Source organism: Podarcis cretensis, assembly GCF_951804945.1.
Source record: "Podarcis cretensis genome assembly, chromosome: Z".
Lineage (NCBI taxonomy): Eukaryota > Metazoa > Chordata > Lepidosauria > Squamata > Lacertidae > Podarcis > Podarcis cretensis.
This window is the reverse complement of record NC_137184.1, coordinates 22,736,149-22,753,255: the sequence shown is the minus strand read 5'-3', so window position 1 is coordinate 22,753,255 and position 17,107 is coordinate 22,736,149. Positions and strand designations below refer to the sequence as shown.

Sequence of the window (17,107 nt, the reverse complement as noted above, 5' to 3'; positions counted from 1 at the left end):
AAATTTCAGCCCAGCTCTGCATGGCAAAACAAGAGTGATGAGTCCAGTATGGATTAGCCTCCCTTGATTTTGTGCCCTCTAGATATATTCCTATCAGCCAAGGCCACCATGCTGGCTGGGATTGATGGGAGTTGTAACCAAAAACTAGAGGGCACCAAGTTGGAGAAGGCTGAATTAGGCCAGCAAACTGGGTTGTGTATACTTGCAGCCTGATCACCATCACTGTGAAAATCAAACATATAGTTCCATCCATTTAATAAACCTTCAGGTAGATGGTGGGGTGGTGGTGATATGGCAATTGCAGTTGGGACAAGGCAAATGTTCCTTTAAATTGGCATTAAAAAGGTAAAGGTACCCCTGCCCGTATGGGCCAGTCTTGACAGACTCTAGGGTTGTGCGCTCATCTCACTCTATAGGCCGGGAGCCAGCACTGTCCGCAGACACTTCCGGGTCAAGTGGCCAGTGTGACAAGCTGCATCTGGCGAGCCAGTGCAGCACATGGAATGCCGTTTACCTTCCCGCTGGTAAGCAGTCCCTATTTATCTACTTGCACCCGGGGGTGCTTTTGAACTGCTAGGTTGGCAGGCGCTGGGACCGAACAACAGGAGCGCACCCCGTCACGGGGATTCAAACTGCAGACCATGCGATCGGCAAGTCCTAGGCGCTGAGGTTTTACCCACAGCGCCACCTGCGTCCCAGTGCCACCCGCATCCCAGCGTACGCAAAATGCCCAGAATCTTATACAGAGCTAAGCACACATTGTCTTAACTATTTTATAGTGGCGTTATGCACTTAAGCACCATTAACTAGGCCTATTGGGCACTGCCAAGTTTTGGTTCTTCATATTCACGGGTAGGCAACCTAAGGCCTGGGGGCCGGATCTGGCCCATTCGCCTTCTAAATCCGGCCCGCGGACAGTCCTGGATTCAGCATGTTTTTACATGAGTAGAATGTGTCCTTTTATTTAAAATGCATCTCTGGGTTATTTGTGGGGCCTAGGAATCCGTTCGTCCCCCCAAAAAAATGTAGTCCGCCCCCCCCCACAAGGTCTGAGGGACAGTGGACCGGTCCTCTGCTGAAAAAGTTTGCTGACCCCTGATCACACTGCTAAGCGAGGCATTCTGTCCAATCTTTAGTACCGTCCTAGATAAAACGAGAACTATTTTTCTCAAATGTGCCAGTGCAGTAGGGGTGAGATGAAGTTTTGGTACTTTTCTCTTCTAAGGTAAGCTCTTAAAAACCTAGTTGTGCAGGTTTTCAGTATGGTGAAGGGTGTGTGTTGGCTTGTGCCGCTGCAGTCAACAATTACCCCTCCCATCTCTGCATCAGTTTTGCAACTCTGTTTAATATGTGGGCAGGTGTTATTTGATTGAATAAACATGCATGTGGCACTGAAAAATGAGGGAGTAAAGATAGACTGCCTGCCTGAAACATGGGGGAAGAGCAAGGTTGATTGGCTGGTACGGCTACATGTCATGTCAGTTAGGAAGCTAAGCTCACTGCATGGATGAAGAACCTGTCTTTAAGATGCCATTAGTCTTGGTGACAATTTCGACACAAAAGGCGCAGCTCTGAAAGCTTGCCATCCAATATCACCTTGTCATGAAGGGATTCTTTCATACAAAAAATGCTGGCAAAAGAATGCCATAAATAGATATAAATATCCCATTGTCTTATCCCTCCTCTTAAGGCCCAGGCCAGGCTTGCTACTCTGAGATAAATCAGAGTGTTGTGGCCGTTCTCCCCTTGGAAGACAAGGCCTGCTTCAGCCGCCTTTTCAGATCCTGCATGTTGGGGGACTTGGGCCGAACAAGATGGAGCCCTCTGCGTTTCTCGCCATTGCAGCTCCCAATCATCCTGCTCATCTCTTGGCAAAGCTGCTTAAAGGCATCGTGAACCTCCTCAAAGTTCTCCCGCGCAGACAACTCGTAGTTAGTGCAGCCCAGCTCGTTTGCCAGCTGGAGGCCTTCTTTCACAGACACCTGCCTGGCTCGCAGCAGGTCTCCTTTATTGGCCATGATCAGCAGAGGGATGTTGGCATTGGGGTGGATCTTCCGGATATGCTGGTGCAAGGGGCGGATGGTGCGGTAGCTGTTATGGTCCGTGATGGAATAGACAAGCACAAAACCATCTGCCCAGTAGATGGACCGGTTTATTTGTTCCTGGCAGCAGATAGTGTCACTCTCGTCCTGTCAACAAAACCAAGAAGAAAAAAGAAGATTCTAGTTGGGAAGGAACAATGGTGCCAGGGAGAATCAGAAGCTCAAATTAAACCAGCCTCCCCGATAACCGTCCATCTGCGACAAGAGAAGTAGTCTGGTAATGAACTGGCAACCAGTGTAGTTTCTTTGTCCCAGTAGTAAATTATTCTTAGGGCCCAGTATCATCACCCATAATGATTTGGAGGAGGAGTCTTCCCCTTTGGGGATTTCTGACCTGCTGGACTCAATGCCTTCTTTCATATACTGTACAGTGGCACTTCAGGTTACATACGCTTCAGGTTACAGACTCCACTAACCCAGAAATATTACCTCGGGTTAAGAACTTTGCTTCAGGATGAGAACAGAAATTGTGCTCCAGCATTGCGGCAGCAGCAGAAGGCCCCATTAGCTAAAGTGGTGCTTCAGGCTAAGAACAGTTTCAGGTTAAGTACAGACCTCCGGAATGAATTAAGTACTTAACCTGAGGTACCACTGTACTAACTCCCCCCTACCCCCCAGTATATTGTCCCCTGTCCACCCTACAGAGAAGGATGTGAGCTGTGGCAATCTGTTATATTTGACTGGCAAATGATCCTCATTAGGAGATCATTTTTCAAACAAACATACACCTGTGAATATATATACATATATATTTTCAAAAGATTAGCAGAAAATTGCAAAATGATGTCCACAGGCAACTGGAAATTTCCCTTTTGTTATATCTGATAGCAGCCCAGAATGAAATTGGTGCAATAATCGAAATGGAATGTGGCCTAATGAAAGATAAAGGACAGCGGGGGTTTTCTATTTTTTGCTTTAAAGGAAATGTCTTCTTAATCATTTCAACCAGAGACACAAATAGTTACTGACCATGCACTTTTCAGACAGCATTTCATCAGCCATCAACCTACATTATCTCTTTCCTTTTGGCTTTCTCTTTCAAAGAATAATGAATTAGGCAAAACCTATGCCCTGTCTGAAGTATTCTCTGGAACTTCTCGAAATTATGAAAGCACAACTACCACTGCTCTGCTTATGACACCCTCATCCATGCCAATAAAAGCTCTATTAATCTGAGTACAAAGAAGAACAAAATTACTTAGCATTTGGGATGGAGACAAACTCCAACTTTTCCAAATATATATATTTTTAAATTGTGTGATGGAACTGCTCTTAAGAATCCCTCTCCCCTGTCATGTCTGCACTCAAAATGGCACAGTTATCTGGTTGCATGTAATATTACATAACCAATATCCTACTTTAAAAGCTTTGGCCCCTTTAAAAGCTCATTTTTAAGAGAGTTGAAAGTAGTATGATCGGGAGGCGCTGTTTCTAGCTGATAAAGATGAAAAGTCCTGAGGCTTAAATTTGCCCAGAAGTCCGTAATCCTTGGCTCTCAATTTTCATTACCAAGAAAAATGCACTCTGTGGATCCTCAGAGGCACTTTCCCATCATACTAATCCCAGTGATTTTGTACTGAAAACTGGCCCTGCTTCTGAGCCATCTGTGATAAACCCTGGATCAAATTGTCCTAGATCAAATTAAGACTTTCTAGCCTTACCCAATATGGCACCCTCCAGATGCTTCTGACTCCAACTCCCATCAGTCTCAACCACCATGGCTGATGACTAAGATGATGGGAGTTTTGTTCAACCATGTCTGAAGGGTACTAGGCTGGGGAGGTTGGTGCATACACTCACCCCACACAGACACACCTCTGATCAAATAGGTTGTGAAGGCTTTTGAAATGTGAACAAAAATCATTGTGTGTTGAGTGTCTACAAGAGCAGTAGCAATGCTTCTTTCTTTCCACCTTCAGAAGTACTGTATCCAACCCAAGTCTGATCTTTCTACAGCCAGCTGGTGACAGAAGGTTGTCTCCTGTTCCTCAGTTACCAGCCACAATTCTGTTGCCTCTCTATATCAGGGATGGGGGACCCTGTGCCTCTCCAGATGTTGTTGGACTACAATTCCCATCATTCCTGAGCATCGGTCACGCTAGGGCTGATGGAAGTTGCAGTCCAACAACATGTGGAGGACAATAGTTTTCCCATCCTTGCTCTAGGCCAGGAGTGCAGAAACTTTGGTCTCCCAAATGTTGCTGAACTAGTGAACTACAATTCTATTCAGCCTCAACAAGCATAGTCAGTGGTTGGGGATTATGGGAGCTGTAATTAAGCAACATATGGAGGGCCAACAGTTTCCCACACCTGCTCTAGGCAATGTGGATTACTCTAGTTTGTCTAATTACACACGATAACTCCTAGACCTAGTTAGCTTTCTAGTTTATTTTGTTTATTTCCTTAAGGCACCATTGTACTTTCCTTAAGGCACTCTTTGTCCTTTTGCCCTTCATAACTCCTTAAAATTGCCTGTGGGGGTTATTGTGTGTGTTGTGATTTAAAGGGAACTTCATCCCCCCCATGCCTAGGCCATTTGGCTTCACATCACGTGTGTGTATCAGAGAGACTCAAAAGAGAAAAGCATGCTACGTTGGGCTCATTGCGAGACAGAGGAAAGCTGGATGCTCTCTTCACCTTCCCTCTGAGGTATTTGTCTTGCACCCTCCAATGTCACTTCTTCCCAAATGAAACATAAGGGAAGGGTGGTGGCCGTCTACTTGAGCTCCCACCCTTGGCATAGCTGCTGTACCCTGACTGGTAGTCATGGCAGAATAATGGAAGTTTAAAACAGGGGCACCAAGCCAACCAATGTTGCTGAACTCCAGCACTCTGACCATTAGCTGTGATGGCTAAGGTGGATGGGAGGAGGAGTTCAACAACATCTGAAGAGCATTACATTGGCTACTTCTACATTAAAACTTCTTTTTAAACATCTCAACATTAAAAAGCCATTTTACCTCCAGTGAAACGAAGGGTGTATCCTGAACTTGCAAAGTGAGCTGCTCTCCATCGATGGTGAATTTCCTGGAATACAGTGCACCTGGCAAAAAAGAGAGATGACAACCGGATGGATACATGAAATATTTCCCATCAGAGCCTGCACAACCCAACTGGTAACTAAGCAAAAACCTGGGGCAGCCATGCTCCAAGAGTGTCTCCTTATGCTATGCAAATGCTTATTGGCAGAGAGAGCTGGTGCCTGTATTTTTGGACATGGTACACAGGGGGAATTTATACACAGGGGGAGTTCATAAGCTGGGCTAAATTCTTTTTGCACTAAAAGATGGGAGAGTGAGCCCCAAGTTGTTCAGAGCACATGCATGGATATAAATAGGGAAGAAGGATTGCAAAGACAGGTCTGGTAAGGGAAGGGGTTGAGACAGTCAACCACTGCATCAGGGGACATAAAAACCTATGCTTGATCATTGGGTTGCAAGGTGGCAGTGTGAAACCTGTCACCGCACGCAGAATACAGCTTTTGGCATATACTGGGAAGTGTCAGGGGAAAAAATTACTTCCCCATATTTATTTTTCCCCCCTATTCTGAGTGTGGTGATGAATGCAAAATGCAGATTTGCTAAAGGATAGGCTGCAAGGCAGCCTTGTCTTCACCATCACTACAACAAGCTGACATGGTTGTAAGTATGCATCCTGGAACACCCCCACCCACCCACCTACCCCCACACAGGGGGTAGCTAACCTGGAGCCCTCCAGGTGTGGTTGGACTACAACTCCCATTATCCCTGACCACTGGCCATTGTGACTGAGACTGATAGGAGTTGGGCCCAGCCAACAGCTGGAGGGCTGCAGGTTTCCCACCCCAATACATATTTGTAGTGCCCCAATGCCATTGCTTTCAGCAGCAGCCTGAGCAGGTGTAACATTTCCTACTGTGGAGACAGGCTGCTGTTAAAGGCACAGAAGTACCACCAGTTAAAAATCTGGAACAGTTATGCTTTAGGAAGTACATTTTCGGATTCACTTGAGATGAAAACTTCAGTCACAAAATGTCTATCTCCATCTCCAAGTATGCTTCCACTCTGATCTGATATTTTTTCTGGCACACTTGGTAAAAGGTTGCAGCTCATGTTTCCACCAGGTAGTCATTTAGCACTTACCAAAGCACTGGGGAAGCTCAGCCCAGTGAGAATAACTTCTATGGACCTTTGCCAACCTGGTCCCCTCCAGAGGTTTGGTACAGTTGTGCAGAGAGTTGCAATCCAAAATGTCTGGAGGGGCACCAGGTTGGATAAGGCTGTAGGATTTGGTTCATGGAAGGAGGTGTTTCTCTTCTGTGGAAGACGTTTGTTTTGAGCTTATCAAGGCATTTTACAGTGAGATAAATTCCCCATGGCCAAGTTTCCAACATCTGGATTTGATATTAAAAGAACATTGTTTGTGCAAATAAATCTAAGAATGTGTGTACAGTACTTCTACTAATCTAGGTAAAAGACCCAGTATAGTATAGTGCAGGAATGGTCAGGTTGGTGAGAAGGGGTCCTGGCATGCACCCAGCCTCACAGCAGCACAGCTGTTACCTCCTCCCAAGAGAGGAAGGAGCAACAAGGTGTGTAGGTTAGCACAGCATGGGCGCATCAAGTGGGAGCACCAAACTGGTTCCACTGATGCAGCCAAACAGTGGCAATGTCCCTGCTGCCCCACACCTCTCTTCGTAACTGGCAGTGACCCCACTGCCAGGCCAGGTGCGTGGTGGCTCTGCTTCTAACTGATTGGTCCTGGTGGTGTAGTGGTTAACAGTGTTTGGATTATGTTTCCAGAGAACTGGGTTCAAATCCTTCCTCACCCATAAACAGCATTGCAAGGATCTCTAACCTTACCTCATGCAGCTAGTTGTAAGAGAGGTATGGAGAACCTGGGGCCCTCCAGATGTTGCTGCACTGCAGCTTCCACCATCCCTGGTCTTCAGCAAGCTAGCTAAGGCTGATAGGAGTCCATCAACATCTGGAGAACCACAGATATCCCCTATACCTGTTGTAAATGGGAAGAACCATGTGCAGGATCTTGAGCAACTTGGTTGAAGGGCTGGGGGATAAATTAATTTAATAATAATAATAATAATAATAATAATAATAATAATAATAGAATGAATAAATTATTTTCTGGTAGTGATCATAGTGTTGACTCTGATATTGGTGGTGGTACATAGCCGTCATTATCACTCATCTTCTCAATGGGAGGAAGCATTCAGTCACACAGATTTGTACTTGCAGATTGAAATGGTACACTCCAGGCACTGTTTTACTGCATCACCAGACCAGAGCCTTCCCCTGAAATGGTTTTAAGTAAGAAAGCAGGCAGATGGGTTTGGAGAAATTAAGTCCTGGAGGTGGTGATGCAGTGTCCCATTTGCTCTAATGTGGCAGCTCTTCTGGAAGCCCCGTGGCTGCGGCACTTGCCCCACCATGCTGAGTGCTGGCACCAGGCCAGACTGGAAGAGTGAATACACAGGCAGGAGAAATGTACCTGGCTTGGAGCTGACACCATTTTATAAGTAGCCTATGAAACAAAGTCCAGACAGCATATTATTCCACTTCCATAACACATCAAAAGGAGATGTCTGGGTACTTCCAGACACTAATCATATTTGGCCCTACCCTCCAGCAATGGGAGAAGAAGTATTTCTCCATGGCCTCAGTTATATATGACCACCTGTTTCCGATCTATAACATATTTGCTTCTGCTTGAAGGATTGCTGAAGGGATGGTTGCTTAATGGAAAAAGCATGCAGCTCCCAGCAATGCTTCTCTAGCAGCCAAATCTTGGAAACATAGAGATTTGAAGCACAAATCCTGTGCATGGTTACACAGAAACAGAAAGAAGCACCAACAAATCAAGTACATGAGCAAAAGATCAGCCCGTTGACAGCCTTAAGAGCAAAGGAGAGGAATGAAAAGCCCAGCAGTGCATTTTAATCAGATGAAAGGGACAGAGCTAGAGGGGCGAAGTTTCCAGTTTTTCATTTATCAGTCAGGAGGGAGAATTGACATTTGATCACTCCAAGAGTCTTGTGGGACCTAAACAACAAAAGGCTGCAAACCTACATAGGCTGATTTAGAACCCACCCACTGCATTTTGGGTGGGGGGAATATGTGGTGTCCAGGAAAGGTGTCATAGGACGGCAGCCAAAGTGTCTTGTGGCACCTTAAAGGTAAGCAGCTTTCATGGACTAGGGACCACCTCATCAGATCCATAAAGAGTTAATCCTCAGTTGGGAGATGCCTGTCAATCTCTTGGATACCACAAGTCTCCTTTTGCTGCAACAGACTTCAGCTGTGGAATTTGCCATGTCCAGAAAAGTTACTTAAAACTTTTGATTTTGTCATGGGCCCTCCTTCCTTCAGCAGCCAATTACTTTTACTGGATTCTGTGCAGTTTTTACTGGCTCCTATTTAGTCTTTGTTTCCTTGCTGGGTCATCACTGGCCTTTGTCCCCTGCCAATAGCCCATCCAGCTAGCTCTGCTGAGCTGCCTTGGCTCATGGGCATAACTAAACCCAGGGGGTTTCTGTGATCGGCAAAGTTTGATCAAACCTTGATTAATTCTCACTTTTACTAAATCATAACACATTTAAGGGGATCTAGTGTTGCCCCCCATCTCATAACATATCAAATGCTTTTTTAAAAAAGCTGGGGGGACAGTTGGCAGAGTCACCTTGTTGTTATTAAATGTACAAGGACAGGCTAAGCTGCCATTTTGCTGGTCAACTGACAAACCCACTTACATCTATTTCAGTCTTGCCCTTTTTGAACAGCGCTAAAAACAGAAATAAAGTCTATATTTCAGGTTGGTGCTTTTTTAAACACAGTGTTCATTTCCACTGCTTGTTGGAAATGGAGAGCTGGATAATGCTTGGCCCTCTGTCCGTCAATGGAAGCAACGATCTTTTGATCCTTTTTCTTTATAGGAAGTGTGTCAGCCAGACTCATTCCTCTGATCCTATTCTGTTAAAGTGAATAGAGTATTAGCTTAAGAAAAGGAGCGGGGCTGTAAATAATTGGGCTTTGATTTATTGTTTTCATAGCCAGGGGCAGTTCACTGAAAATATGCACATTTTAGACAGCGTTTTAGCATTTTCTTTTGTCAGTGATCCACAGCACTAAAAGAAAAGAAGGCTGGCTCTGGAACAGTCTTCCCCAACCTGGTGCAAAAATCCCATCATCGTTGACTATTTGCCATGCTGGCTGAGATTGATGGAAGCTGTAGTTTGCAGGATCTCAAGGGTACCAGGTTGGGGGAGGCTGGTTTAGAAACATAAGAACATGAACCCAGCAATTAGCCTATTCAACCCATCGAGTGAGGGACCGAAGGAGCCAGGTATTAAAAATCAGAGCAGCCCCAAATCCTTTGGCTGGGTGACCTATGCAAACAACAACAACAACTAAGCCACATGGCAAATTAAAATCTTTATTTTCCAACCATAAGAGGAATAGCAATCCATTCACCTGACTCGACCTGTATATTTTGACCACATGACCCTTCGTTCTGTCCCCAGGACAGTTAGACACAAATACATTAGTTTTAATGATGTAGCGTTAGAAGGTTAGACGTACCGGTATTGGCCTCATAGTCTCCAATAAATCTCTTGGTGAGGAAGCGTACAATTAGGGCTGCAAAACAAGGGGAAAAATGCCGCTTTTTAGTCAGAGTTAGAAAATGTCAGAAACTGCAGCCGCAGGCTCAGAGTGGTAATTAAACACCTGCTTTCATTCCATGTGCTACACACATTTCATTGACAATAGTGCTAGATGGGAACATGTTTAGCAACAAAAGACCATTGCTCCAGACATGTGCAATGCAGTCAAGAACCACTCCTCAGTATGCACCAAAGTTTTGTGACCACAACAGGCATCACATTTGTATTTATTTATTTATTTATTTATTTATTTATTTATTTATTAAGATTACTGTAGTATGTTATACGTAGGGCTGCCTCTGAAGCTAGAGCAAAATTCAGCAGCCAGATTGCTCACCTGGGCAAGATGGTTTGAAAATATTACATTGATCCTAATCCAATTCCACCGGCTACCAATTAATTTCTGGGCCCAATTCAAAGTACTGGTTTTGACCTATAAAGCCTTAAATGGCTCAGTACCTCAAGGACTGCCTGCAAACATCATCATCATCATCATCATCATCATCATCATCAGTGCTTTCTTCCCCTGGGGCTACACAAGGGTACGCATACCCCTAAACATTTTGTGAATCTTTGTACTTTTGTCCATTTATTGTATTTATTTTTTCCAATGTGAACTATAAATGGTGGTTTTCTTGAGTCAAATTGAGAGTACCCCTAAACGTTTTTTAAAGAAAAAGGCAATAATAATAATAATAATAATAATAATAATAATAATAATATATTTATAACCCCGCCCATCTGGCTGGTTTTCCCCAGCCACTCTGGGTGGCTCACACAGGAATATTAAACAGAACAAAACTTCAAACATTAACAGCTTCCCTAAACAGGGCTGCCTTCAGATGTCGTCTAAAAATCAGAAAGTTGTTTATTTCCTTGACATCTGGTGGAAGGGTGTTACACAGGGTGCGTGCCACCACCAAGAAGGCCCTCTGAGTCTCTTCTTCATGTGCCACCTTCACAAGAGGTCTGGAGAATGGCAACATGGGAATGGACCTTTTCAGTAGCGGCTCCTCATTTGTAGAAGGCTCTCCCCAGGGAGGTTCAGCTGTGGTTTCAATACACACTTTTAGGTGCCAGGCAAAAAAGCATTCCTCTTCATCCAGGGCTTTGGCTGATTGACATCCGATGCTGTGGTGGTGGTGGGATTATTGGTTGTTGTTGTTTTTTTGTTACTTAATATTGTGTTTTTTATATTGTGATTTTATGTTGTGAACTGCTCTGAGATCTACCAGTATAGGGTGGTATACAAATTTAATAAATAATACTACTAATAAATAATTTAATAGTCTCATTCTCAAAGTGTCTGCCCCAAAACAAAACTGCATTGGGTCTCCCAGGGCCATTTCATGAATTACACAGCAGCAAACCTTGGTTTCCCAACAGGTTTGCAATCAAATGGGAATACTACTCAGACACACCTATATGTGTTTTTGAGTAACATTTGCATTTGCGAACGTCTTGGTCATGTTCAGGGAAGAGATGTAGTTCTGCTTCCCATGCAAAAGGTTCAAATTCTAGCATCTCCAGGTAGGAAAGACGCTTGCCTGAAACCTTAGAGGCAATTTAGACAGTACTGAGCTAGATAAGCCAATATTCTGACCTAGTATAAGAAAAGCTTCCTTTGTTGGGAAGGCCATAGTTTAACGGTAGAGCACATGTTTTGCATGCAAAAGGTCCCAGAAAGAGCATGCATGCAACTCTCTGTTTGTGTAGAGGGTGACTTCCAGGTCATTAAGCGCATCAGCGGTTGCATATAAGCCTGCCCTGCCCTGCCCCTGAAGCCCAAAGCAACCCACGTGTTGGCAGCCATGCATCAATCGAACGTACACAAAATGGTCACTGCCTATATTCAGGAACTGCTGTGAGAGGCCCCAGAGACTTTCTGAAACCTTGGAGAATCACTGCCAGCCAGTGTAGGTGATATTGAGCTTGATGGTCTCACTCAGGATAACAATTATGCTTTCAAGGGTAACCCCTAAAAATGCTTAATGTGTGAAGTGGCCTTCAAAAATATTTGACATGACTCTTTAAAAATCGCAGTATTTGTCTATGGTTTTCTTATCACTTTGCTGCAAACACATTTTCTAAGATGCCGCCAATATCATGAGAGCTAGAAACTTGAAAAGTAATACCCCAAACTCTTCAGGGTTCCATATATTGTCACAGAAAAATGACTCTTAGGCCATCATCTCCTGCCCCCATTAGTACAATTTCCATATAGCACATGTAATAAATTATTTGTGGCTAACAATTTGGCTTGGCCTGGTGACTGCATTACAGGCATGCAGCAGATTAAGCCATTCACGACTGAGGGGAATTGTTCATGAAGTATTAGTCCCTCTTTCTGATTCCCCCCTCTCCCCCGTGAAGTTCTTCTAGAGAGACAGCCTAAGTCCCTAAGTGTATTTACAGAGTGTAGCATGGAAATGGATATATTAACCCAGACGAAAAGTCACATATTAATCTACAAAGGAAGCAGCAATCACAGTGTGAACTTTCAGATTTAAGCTTAACTGTATTCAAAACAGAGCACATTCTTACAAAACTAACCCATATGCATTGTAATGCAAACCCACTCATAAGTTCAACGGGAGTTACTTTCATAGACATGTAAACAGGCTGGCAGCCAAGGACATCATTCTGCTAGCTGCTTTTAAGGCTATATGTCTGCTATAAAACTCCCATCTATTTGTTTTCACATTCACATTTATCGTCTTTTTCATGGCTTTCTCACGTTCCTGCATTTGGGAGTCTGGGACACTAAGTTTTCCACCACTGTCTCCCTTATGTTAAGTGGAATTCCCATAGCGCCTTTCAACCCAACTTATTATTATGAGGAAATGAACCATGTGACATGCACACACACTTCACATCTATTGCTTACCGCAGGACGGAAAAGCAACAGCAGACACCCACCGTTTTTATGCAACCTTTTTTGATGCAATGAGCTAGCTAAAGGTGGAACTACTCAATGCTGCCACCCAAACACAGCGCTCCCTAACACTGTCTTCTGTTTTGTACACCAACTCCATATCAGCCAGAATTGGAAAACAAACCTCAAGAAGGAACCAGGCTGGTGAAGGCGGAATTTTGCAAACAACAGGCATACTCCATAGGGTGAATGGGAGTTGCAGCCCAAAACTTCTGAACGGCACCAAGTAGGCAATGTCACGGTCAATGTAGGTTTGGGAGCTCACCTTTGCTAGGGTAAAGTGTAATTCCATCTTCAGTGGTTTTCAGGCAGAAGATGAGGCCCAATGACTTGTGCAGCAACAACCTAGGGTGTCTCCCTGAATTGTCTGCAATGAGTAAGGGTCCTGTGGCAGACGTGAAGAGCATCCCTCCACCACATGGGAGAATCCGTGGATATGAAATATTATTGTAATATGACTGCTATACCATAAGGACATAAGAGCCCTGCAGAATTGCTCCAGCCATAATAATTTTTCTTTGCTCTTTTCATGCCTCTCCTACTGTCTTCCCTGGCAACCCACTCTCTGAAAAGTGTTTCATGCATCTCCTGTTGGATTTGAGAGCAGATTCCCAATAGCTCCTTGTCTTCCATCAACAGAACGTCATTCCCCAATGCCTGGCTCATGACCCTCTGGAGGGTGTCCATCCTGCACTCTCTTTCCTGTTTTGCGGGGCAGGGTCCAAAGCACAGTTTAATAACTGAGGCACTTGGCACCCAGTTCTGCTTTCAGATAGCCAATCAGATAGCATTCCAAATTCATGGGAGCAGCGGGGTGGAGTGGGGGGGGGGGGCTTTTCCTGCTTTCACTCCTCTGTACAGAAATCCCAGCGTATTGCAGAGCATTTCAGGGCCTATTCAAGGGTTGGTGGCTTATTGGTGGTAGGTAGGGATGGTCAGGTAAGTCCATTTCAGATTTTCTCATTTTTCCCATTCTTACAGTTCCACACCATGTTCTGGTTTTAAGTCACATTTGTTTGTTTGTTTGTTGCTTTTTAATGTGAATCTCTCCTAATAGACACACTTGTATCTGTCTATTACACATTTCCCCAATAAATTTCCCTTAATATATTTTTGTATGATTTTTTTTTTACTAATAAATGCATTTTTATGCATGCTTTACCCAACTATATGCATTTTTGTACCCACTGCTTGGATGGAGAACCGCACTGTAAAATTTAGAGAAGAGCGAATTTTGAAGGGTGGCTGTGTTTAAGGTCTCTTGTTCCAGAAAGCGCAAATTAGGTAGGTTCACCTTTAAATGTGAAGTGAATCTAATTTCTGCCCATCCCCAGTGGTGGGTAAGTGCCTTTACTTGTGGAGCAAAAGATCGCTAATTCTCACTCTGAGCAAGGGGGCCATATATTCAACTAGGAATGCAGTGCAACAGTAGAGCACATGCTAAAGGGTCCCAGGTTCAAGTCCTGGCATCTCCCCTTTAAAGCAGGTGATGGAGAAAACCTTCCACCAGGTGACACCCTTGAGAGCTGCTGACAGTACTGGGCTAGATGGGCAACTAGTCTGACCCGGTATAAGACAGCTTCCTCTCCCTCTTCCATACATTCATTTCATGCAAAACACTGGAGGAGCCAGATCAGCTGCATCTCACTTGGGGCTGGTATCACAAGTCAGCACAGTTGGGCACCTGCACTCTGCAGGAAGGGGGCCCTCTAACACTGCTACAGTGAAGGAATGGTGTCATGAAGGAGAGGGACCCCCGGAAGAGGTCTTGCCCAAGGACCCTCGCAGCCGATCCTAGGCTCACCATGTGAACTGACAGAGTAATCTAGAACACCCCAAACTCCATGCTGCAGGGAAAGCCTGGCAGCAGTAGCCCAGCCCTCTTTCAAGAAAGTTTCTCTACCATGGTGGATCCTCTCATTGATGAAACCTTGATAAGCTTCCGGTGAAACCCCGTGCAACATAATACAAAATTTGCTAGTGTAGGCCAGTGCCAACGAACCTTGACCTCCCCCCCCCCCGCCTCAATTCATCTGCTTGAAAATCTCCAGGCATTATATTTCATAGCGGCATGGGGGTGGGGGTGGGAATCTGATCTGGTTAACCTTTACATTTTGCAAGATAAACATGGGCTCGGATCATTATTTCCATCAAATATTAACATAAAATCAGATGGCAGATGCGGAGAGAGGAGAGGGAGGGAGGGAGGGGGAGAAGGGGGGGAGAAAGAAAAGACCAGGCTGCCTCCGCAGCAACTTCTGAAGACTTACCCGTTTTGCCAACGCCGCTGCCACCCAACACAACGAGCTTGATGACTTTGTTGGCTGCGCAGTCCTGGACAGGATGTTCAGGGATGGGAAGTAATAGGAAATTTGTGGAGTAATGTGACATAGTATTCCTAGGTAGGAAGGGCATGCCAGTGGAGGAGACCTGATGAGCTCTGCTGATGGGGTAGGAAGAGAACGGAGCAAAAAGCACAATTTCCCCTTGCCTCTCTCTTCTCTTGTGCCACCCTGACAATGGAATCTCCCGGCAGTTTCATTGAAGCAGCATTTTGGAGGAAGAAAAATAGAGCAGCCGCCAGTCCCCTCTCCCCGCAAAAGATTGTGCTCCGACAGGCAGAGGGGAACGTTTTGATCATCCCCAGTGAAAACTGACTCCTGCATTCCTCAGCCAATCAGAAGTCAAAACATGACATTCCATTACTTGGGACATAAAGTCCGGGCCTCACAGTAAACTGCACTCATTTTCTGCCATTTTCACTCATTCTTTTTCTTCGCTGACCATTTTACTGGTTTAAACTTGGAACTAAGCAGGAGGAGATTATATCAGGAATAACATTTTGGGTGGGGTGGAGATAGGGAGAAGAAAATAAAATTCGCTTTGATGTCTTGCCACTGGGTTCTGAGGGGCTTCGTTTTGTGCTGCAGAAACTTTTGTTAAAGAAGCAAAACCACAAACACTGAGGGAGGGAGCTCTGGAACAATGCTTCCAAGTTGGATGGAGGCACCCACTGAGGCTACAAATTTTAATGGGTATATCAGCACGATTAGTAATCAGAAATAGATATTGGCCATGAGTGGACTCTGAGGTAGGTCTGGTCCCCTTAAGGGACTGTAGGTAGCGAGGGATGGGTGAATTTGTCATTTTAAATTTCTTATTTTTCCCAATCTTGAGTTCAGTTTTGCACATTTACACATCATTTTGCAATTTAAAAAATAAATACAAAACCCCCTCATGAAAATTCACCAGCTTTTTAGTACAATTTTCTCCAAAAAGATATACAATTTCATATGCAGTTTTGTCGCAGCACGATTTCTGATAGGAGTGAGACCTTGTCAGTATGTAACAGCTGTGTTCAGAGACCTGCGATGCTTGCCAATCTGTCACCAGGCCAAGTTCAAGGTGTTACTATTAGTAGAGAAAAAGTGTAACAACTTGGGACCAATTTACTATGAGATCACCTTACCCCATATGTGCCCACTTGACTGCTTCAATCTGCAGAACTGGCACTACTACAGGTGCCACATAATACCTGCACAGCATTTTAAAAACTCAATTTTTTACTGTGGCAGCAATGGCACTTTGTGACTCCCTGCCTATGGATAGTAGGCAGTCACTGTTATATTCTTTTCCATGCCTGCTGAAGTCATTCTTATTTAGACAAGCCTGTACAGATGGTTAGAAGGTTTGTATAATTTATTTTAGTCTGTTCTATTGTGGTATTAGCTTTCTGTATGTTTTAAGTTATGGTTGTAAACAATTTTTCAGCAATGATTTTATTATTTTCTCTGTTTTGTAAACCAGGCTGGCACTGCAAATAAATCAATAAATCAATAAAAAATATACACATTTTTTGCAAAGCTATTTTGTCTAACATGCTACATTTTTTATATGTTATTTTGAACGATGCATGTATTTCTATATATTCTCTGACCTAATACGTGTGTTGTTCTACACATTACTGGGCTGGAGCATTGCATTTCAAAATACAGTGTGCATTATTGAAGGACAGCTGCACATGGGTTTGTATTTTGTTTCAGCAAGTGTGAATTAGACAGGTTCAGTTTAAATGTGAACTGAGATTCTCTCCTGTGCTTAGCTGTATCGAGTGTTAGTCATACCCAGAGTCAAGCCACTGAAATTAATGAACACAACTGACTTAATTTTCTTAGATCTACTCTCAGTTAAGACTCAGTTGGCTACAATTTTGCTTCCCCAGTTACCAACCCAGAGGCTAGAGCAGGGGTAGGCAATGACGTGCCCTCTAGATGTTGTTTGGCTGCATCTCCTATCATCCCTGACCATTGGGCATGCTGGCTAGGACTCATAGGAGTTGGAATCAAACAATATTTGGGGGGAATGCACTACATCGACTATCCCTGGGCAGTAGGAAAGTATAGCGGGAGTTGC

The 17,107-nt window shown here is 44.2% G+C and overlaps 1 protein-coding gene across 1 annotated transcript; it reads right to left on the bottom strand.

Annotated features, from left to right (window-relative positions):
* Window positions 1-1,078: 1,078 nt before the first annotated feature.
* On the bottom strand, window positions 1,079-15,398 carry LOC307208125 (ras-like protein family member 11A-like). Its single transcript, XM_079962494.1, has 4 exons — window positions 14,965-15,398; window positions 9,677-9,733; window positions 5,063-5,145; window positions 1,079-2,189 (listed from the first exon to the last, which is right to left on the bottom strand). Exons 1-4 carry the CDS (start codon window positions 15,107-15,109, stop codon window positions 1,722-1,724), a joined length of 753 nt encoding a protein of 250 aa, XP_079818620.1. The 5' UTR covers window positions 15,110-15,398; the 3' UTR covers window positions 1,079-1,721.
* Between the last annotated feature and the right edge of the window lie 1,709 nt (window positions 15,399-17,107).

Bases quoted from the DNA above. Each gene is read 5' to 3' on its own strand.
- LOC307208125 (XM_079962494.1), bottom strand. From the start codon at position 15,109: ATGCCCTTCCTACCTAGGAATACTATGTCACATTACTCCACAAATTTC. The intron at 9,734-14,964 runs GTAAGTCTTCAG...CTTGTTTTGCAG, and splicing joins CAGCGGCGTTGGCAAAACGG to CCCTAATTGTACGCTTCCTC. The intron at 5,146-9,676 runs GTACGTCTAACC...CTTTTTTGCCAG, and splicing joins AGACTATGAGGCCAATACCG to GTGCACTGTATTCCAGGAAA.